Source organism: Trachemys scripta, unplaced genomic scaffold, assembly GCF_013100865.1.
Source record: "Trachemys scripta elegans isolate TJP31775 unplaced genomic scaffold, CAS_Tse_1.0 scaffold_28, whole genome shotgun sequence".
NCBI classification, from domain to species: domain Eukaryota; kingdom Metazoa; phylum Chordata; order Testudines; family Emydidae; genus Trachemys; species Trachemys scripta.
The window spans coordinates 740,995-748,031 of NW_023260513.1; the positions used below are offsets into that span (position 1 = coordinate 740,995).

Below are 7,037 nucleotides of genomic sequence, written 5' to 3' on the forward strand. Positions count from 1 at the left end.
GGTCACAGGCACTTTCCTCGGCCTTCTGGTTTCTCCGCTGCTTTGCTGCAGATCCAGTGTCCCTTCCTGGAGCAGCCTGAACTGGCAATAGCCTTGTGGTTCAGAAAAGCACATAGGCCTCCTCCCACTATTGGAAACCTGCAACAGCAACAAATAATAATAAAAACCCGACACAACTGTTAAAGCAGCTTCACCTAGCCGTGAAAATCCAGCCCCGCGCAATTCACCCAGGTCACATGGCAAATCTATGGGAGAGCCAGGCACTGCACCCCCATTTCCCAAGTCAGCCCAGGCCTTAACCACAAGGCCAGTGTCCTGCTTTAAATATGAGCTGCAACATTTACTGAGTTAACAGAAGCAAAAGGGACCCACCCGTTGAATTCGGTGCCATTGGTCCACATCCAGGGTTGGTCCGGTTCCCTCCAGAGGCCAATCCCATGGTGAAGGCGTCTTTTATAGCGCAGCAGTGGGCAGAAAACCCAAAGCCCCTTCCCTGAGGCCCTGCCCATGCCCCACCCCTTCCCCAAGGCCGCACCCTGCTCACTCCATCTCCTTCCTCATCTGGCCGCCATACCATTTCACAACCCGGATGGGGTCAAAAAGTTTGCCCAGCCCTGCACTAGAGACTAAGAGATTTCCCCCCCCGCTATGCCAATGATGAGTGTGGCTAAAATAGACTGAGGCTTGCCCCAGAAGTAAAGGGGTTAGACCAGGGCTGGGCAAACTTTTTGGCCCGAGGGCCACATCAGGGATGTGAAACGGAATGGAGGGCTGGGTAGGGAAGGCTGTGCCTCCCCAAACAGCCTGGCCCCTGCCCTTATCTGCCCCCTCCCACTTCCTGCCCCCTGACTTTCCCCCTCAGAACCTCCAACCCATTCAACCCCCCCCGTTCCTTGTCCCATCACCGCCCCCCTCCCAGGACCAGCCCCCGGACCCTGCCCCCTATCCAACCCTTCCTCCCCATCCCCTGACCCCTATCCACACCCTCACCTCCTGACAGCCCCCTGAGATCACACCCCTATCCAACCCCCCCACTCCATGTTCCCTGACCGGCCCCCAACCCGAACCTCCACCCCATTCAACTGCTCCCTGTCCCCTGACTGCCCCCCGGGACCCCACCCCCTATCCAACCCTCCCACGCCCTGCCCCCTTACCATGCCTCTCAGAGCGGCAGGACTGAGTTATTGGAAAGCCTGGGAGGTGGGCGGGCGCAAGCCGCACAGCCCGGCAGGAACAGTGGGTCAGAGCACTCCCCGCGTGGCTGTGGGGGAGGGGGAAGAGCAGGGAAGGGGCCAGGAGCTCGCCTCCCTGGCCGGGAGCTCAGGGGCCAGGCAGGACAGGGGCCATTCTTATGTTCCAGGTTGGTTGCGAAATCCCCACATGAATCAAAACTTTTTTCAGATGGAAAAAACTGAAAAGAGTTGAGAGAAAAAAAAAGTGCTCCTTTCTACCACATTTTAAACTTTTTATTTTATTTTTCTTAAAAAAATCATACATTGCCGGTTGGCATGAAACCAGATGTTTTGCTCTTGGAGCAAATCTTTCCAAATGCAGCTCTGTGCACAACACACACATTCTCAGAAAGCTGCCGGGGAGAGGACTCAAACTTGCAGTGTTTGGCTGCCACATGTTAGACACAACATGTCAGCCACACACTTACTCTGGTGGCAAGTGGCCTACAAGCCCTATTGTGCTAGGTGCTGCACAAATTCAGAACAAAAAGACAGTCCCTGCCCCCAAACATCTATCCTTCTATCTCTAACAATGCCGGCTGCATTTCAAAGCTCTATTCATTTACAGATCTTCCTAACCAGTCTCTAAAGTTCGGCCATGGGTCAGGTCGGTCTGTGAGTTAATTAACTCTTTCTGGCCCTGTCACCTGTCNCCCCCCCCCCCCGTTCCTTGTCCCATCACCGCCCCCTTCCCAGGATCAGCCCCCAACCCCATCCAAACCTTCTCCTGACCCCATCCACACCCTCACCCCCTGACAGCCCCCTAGGACCACACCCTTATCCAACCCCCCCTCCCCTGATCGGCCCCCACCCCGAACCTCCATCCCATCCAATTACTCCCTGTCCCCTGACTGCCCCCTGGGACTCCACCCCCTGTCCAACCACCTCCTGCTCCCTGTCCTCTGGCTGCCCCCAGGAGCCCCTTCCCCTTATCCAACCTCCCCGCTCCCTGCCCCCTTACCATGCCTCTCAAAGCGGCAGGACTCAGTTATTGGAAATCCTGGGAAGTGGGCGGGCGCAAGCCGCACAGCCCGGCAGGAGCAGCAGGTCAGAGCACTCCCCGCGTGGCTGTGGGGGAGGGGGAACAGCAGGGGAGAGGCCAGGAGCTCAGGGGCCAGGCAGGACAGTCCCACAGGCCGGGTGTGGCCTGCAGGCCGTAGTTTGCCCACCTCTGCTCTATTGGCCTCTCCGGATGTGGAGGCAACAGACCAGATTTCTTAACTCAGTCTCTTCCCCCTCTAGCAGGGGTTCACCTCCCTCAGACTTCTTGGGCCCAAAGGGGCTGTTCCCTGGGCAGGGCTCTCCCTGCCCCTCTCCTCTGTACCTGCGGGGTTCCTTCCTGGTACCCAACAGCATCTCTCCTGCTCTCCAGCAGCACATCCTCCTCCTACCACTCCTGGCATGCCGGTCCTTGAGTGGCTCCAGGTGTCCCAATCAAACCTCCACTGGTTCTAGCAGGTTCTAGATTGCCTCCAGGTGTCTTAATTAACTTGGGGTAAACCTTGTTTGGTTACCAGGGAAACAGGGACTTGTTTAACCTGGGGCTAATATACCTGCTTTTTTGCTACTTTCTCGTAGCCATCTGCCCTGACCTCTAATTTTCCAATTCTAAATATATTTACAAACTTATTTCCTGCTTAAACAAAGGTTTAATGTGCACACACCCTGTCTACTCCAGGGATATGAACAGTGAGGGCTCCTCCTGGTGGTGAATCTGTTCATTGCCCTGACATAATCATTTGCAAATTTCTGCAGAGAAAATTACAGAAGGGAAAAAATCCGACATGTCCATGCAGACGTCCCCCCGAGTGCAGAGTTAGCCCACGTATATCTCATTCTGCATGGATCTAGCCTGGGCCTTCTGCCAGCAAACACTTAAGCAGTGCAGTGGCCTAAGTCTACACCTGTGAGCAGACCCCGTGACTGCAATGGGATGAATCATGTGCATAAAGGTACACACGGGCCGGGGGCAGGGCCATAGCTTTCACTGTCCCGAGTGCTGGGTCTCTCCAGACTTGCCGTGGGCGCTCCCTGCCTGGCTCGATGTCATGGGCAGGTTTTCCCTCACTAATATTTAGCTTAGTTCCTTCCCTGCCTTATTCCAGCCCAGCTCCTCCTGGCTGCCCCCACACAATAATTACAGCCCAGGGTTTTTGGAGCTACTGGTGATTTTGGCCCCCACGGTTTTTGGGTCCCGGCTGAAGGTGCTTTGACAGGGGCTGGTTTGCAGAGGGCGGGTTCACGGGGTTTTTCTGACAATCAGGCCCCTTTAAAGCAGCGCAAATTGGGCTCCCCATATCCTTGATCCCTTCGGAAATTCTCAGCCCCAGTTCCTGCCAGGTCAGATTCCTAACGGCCCTCGCTGCTACAGTCCAGCGCAGGGATGTTACAGCAAACAGTGCCCCGGCTCAGGCCTCTCAACATAATGGGATGGAGCCATTCAGCATCCTAGGAACAGACAGCTCAGAAAGTGAAGCCACATGTGTCTGAAGGCCCGGGAAAGCCACAAAGGGTGTGCAGCGTCATAACAGTACACGTCAAAACCCATCAGGAGTTTAGATGCGGGTCGGTCTCTCCTGCTTCGGGACATGAGCCCCGACCTCTAACTCCCCGGAGGGCGGGGAAACGTGTCCCCAGTGGGCAGATTGTTCCATAGCTGCCTCATGCAGTGTTAACGACACCTTGCTTTGGACGGGCTGATGCTAGTCAGTGCTGGAGACGGGATACAGGGGGAGATGGGCCCTTGGTCTGATCCAATCTGGCAGTGCCTGTGTTCTTATCTGTCCTGGCCCCTCAGTCAGGATCCTGGCCCCATTGTGCTGGGAGCTGTACATACACATAGTTCACAGACAGTCCCTCCCCCAAACAGCTGACAATTTAAATACCGTGAAGGGGGTATTAACTAGAGATGATCAAAATGGGTCAACTGAAAATTTTTCTTCCCTCGCCAAAAATCAGGTTTCATCAAAACTGAGATTTTTCATGGTACAATGTTGATTTGATTTTTTTCAATCAATTTTCCATGGGAAAATTTAAAGTGAACATTTTCATTTTGATTGTATTGTTATTTATTATTTCCATCATTCAGTTATGTATTTTGGGGTCCTCTGCTTTTTTATGACAGAAAATGGAGAAAACTCATGCTTCGGCGAGTTGAAATTTTTTCAACAGAGTAAGAAAGTGGAGACTTTTTGAGCTTCCAACTTCTTCTCTGTTAAGAGAAGACAATATATTTAAATACTGAACTCCGGTTTGCCAGAATCTGGGAATGGGCAACAGGGGATGGATCACTTGGTGATCACCTGTTCTGTTCATTCCCTCTGCAGCACCTGGCACCACCCACTGTCGGAGACAGGATACTGGGCTAGATGGACCTTTGGGCTGACCCAGTCTGGCCACTCTTATGTTCCAGGTTGGCTGCGAAATCCCCACATGAATCAAAACTTTTTTCAGATGGAAAAAAATGAAAAAGGTTGAGAGAGAAAAAATGCTACATTCGACCACATTTTAAACTTTTTTTACTTAAAAAAAAAAATCATACATTCCCAGCTGTACTCTGAAACATTGGCGTGAAACCAGACATTTTGCTCTTGGGGCAAATCTTTCTGAATGCAGGTCATGTGCACAACACACATTTTCAGAAAGCTGTCGGGGAGAGGACTCAAACTCACAGTGTTTGGCTGCCATGTGATAGACACGACATGTCAGCCACACACTTACTCTGGTGGCAAATGGCCTGCAAGCCTTATTGTGCTAGGTGCTGTACAAATTCAGAACAAAAAGACAGTCCCTGCCCCCAAACATCTACCCTTCTATCTCTAACAATGCCGGCTGCATTTCAAAGCTCTAATCATTTACAGATCTTCCTAACCAGTCTCTAAAGTTCGGCCATGGGTCAGGTCGGTCTGTGAGTTAATTAACTCTTTCTGGCCCTGTCACCTCTCACTGAGATATTATATTAAACTCATAACGTCACACTGGGACAGGCACCGGAGGGGTCGGCCGCCATCCTGGCACTTTGGCACCGGAGGGTGTCGTGCCAAGACTCATTGAATTGCTAGGGCTGTAACCATCCACTAGCTGGCACTGCTGGTGCATAAACTAACCCAGCCCCGCCCCCGGGGCAGTCCTGGGAGGAGCATTTTGGGAGCCTTTTCCCACTGCAGCAACCCAGAGATCAGAAGGTGAGACAGTCTCACCAGCAGGCAGTTCCCTGCGGACTAGATTCACCCCCATGTCTCTGGAGCACAGAGATGGGCAGGGGACAATCTCCCACTGCTGGGGGCTCTGTGGATTTCGCCGGGTGGATTCCCCCGACCCGAGGGCTGGCTCTGAGCGCACCGGGAAATGATGCTGAAGAGGGGAAGGGAGCTGGGGCTGCAGCCGGACCCCTGCCCTGCACATGGGGCGTGAGTGGGCTGGAGAGGAGGGAGCACAGGTAAGGGGCAGTGAGGAACCATTGCGATAGACCAGGCGCGGCGTGAGAAACAGGGATGGGACCGTGCCGGGGCTAAGCCCCAGGGAGTCCTCGGAAACGCCACATTGCTGCTAGAGAGAGTTAAATATTTTGGTGTTTAGAGCAGAGGAGACGGGGAACCAGGACTCCTGGGTTCCATCCCCAGCTCTGGGAGGAGTGGGGGCTAGTGGTTAGAGCAGGGGGGCTGGGAGCCAGGACTGCATCTTGGGGTTCTCTCCCCAGCTCTAGGAGGGGAGTGGGGTCTAGTGGTTAGAGGGGGGTGGGGCTGAGAGCCAGGACTCCTGGGTTCTATCCCAACTCTGGGGTGGGGGCGGGGTCTAGTGGTTAGGACCAGGTGGGGATTGGCTATCGGGGGACTGAAGGATGAGAAAGAATCACACCTGACATGGGAGGAGACAGCAGAGATTATCCTGCTGTAGAGTCACCCGCCATCGCAGCAGGAACAGACACTAATGGTGACCCAGACCCAGGAGATCAAACTCCAGACGGAACACGTGACCCCCACCCTGGCTGGTACCACCTGACAGAGCCCTTAGGGGTTTGGATTCCTTGTGCACCTGCCCAGCTCATCCTGTCAGCGTGGCCTCTTTGCAGTGAAGTGGGGTCTGGCTGGACTCATTCATTCTCCTCTTCCTCACGGGTGTGAGGCTCATGACGTGCTTTGAGATCCTCCAGTGGGAGGGGCTAGTGAAAGGCGCTGGATTATTGCAGCTGTGTTTGGATCACTCCCGTAGCGCCGGGACACGGTCTGCAGGCTTTGCTGGGGAGCTTTACCCAGAACGGAAATTCGCTGCCAGGGCGTAACACAGAGGGAGCGTTGGACTGCTCCGAAGAGACAGCCTGGGTCACGTCCCCCTGGGATCCCGCTGATCCGCACGCGGAGGGGCACCCCAGCCTGGATTCTCCCCTGGTCCATGCAGGAGCCGGGCTGCACAGCTGGAGCTGGGTGAGACAGTGATTCGTCGGGTCACTGGCTGTTCCAGAGAAATGAGGGGGAAATAGTTTTGGGTTGAAGGAAACGTTTCATTTCAGTTCTGGGCTCGGGGGTTTTTAAACTTTTTTTTTAATGAAATAAAACAGAAGAAAATTTCTACAGGAAAAGCTCTCGTGAGTTGAAAACAGAAGCGTTTCAGCTTGAACTTTTCCCCCGGATTTTTTATCCCCATCCATAAAATGTCGCCGTCGACCGGAATCTGCAGTTTTTGGTTGGTGAAAAGTTTCACGTTGAAAATTTTTGCCCATCTCTAGCTCAGCCTCGTCCCCACTCCAGGCTATGTGGAATTGTCTCTGTGCAAGCCGGCGTGAGCAAAGATGGGGGCTGGAAGTAC

At 53.8% G+C, this 7,037-nt stretch overlaps 1 protein-coding gene across 1 annotated transcript; it reads right to left on the bottom strand.

The window, feature by feature from the left end:
* Window positions 1-2: 2 nt before the first annotated feature.
* LOC117870451 (early activation antigen CD69-like) lies at window positions 3-509 on the bottom strand. The gene is made up of 2 exons (XM_034757608.1): window positions 371-509; window positions 3-139 (listed from the first exon to the last, which is right to left on the bottom strand). Exons 1-2 carry the CDS (start codon window positions 507-509, stop codon window positions 3-5), a joined length of 276 nt encoding a protein of 91 aa, XP_034613499.1.
* Between the last annotated feature and the right edge of the window lie 6,528 nt (window positions 510-7,037).

Excerpts from the sequence above, each read along its gene's own strand:
- LOC117870451 (XM_034757608.1), bottom strand. The coding sequence starts at position 509 with ATGGGCAGGGCCTCAGGGAAGGGGCTTTGGGTTTTCTGCCCACTGCTG. Across the intron at positions 140-370 it reads TGGCACCGAATTCAACGGGT|GGTTTCCAATAGTGGGAGGA; the intron begins GGGTCCCTTTTG and ends GTTGCTGTTGCA.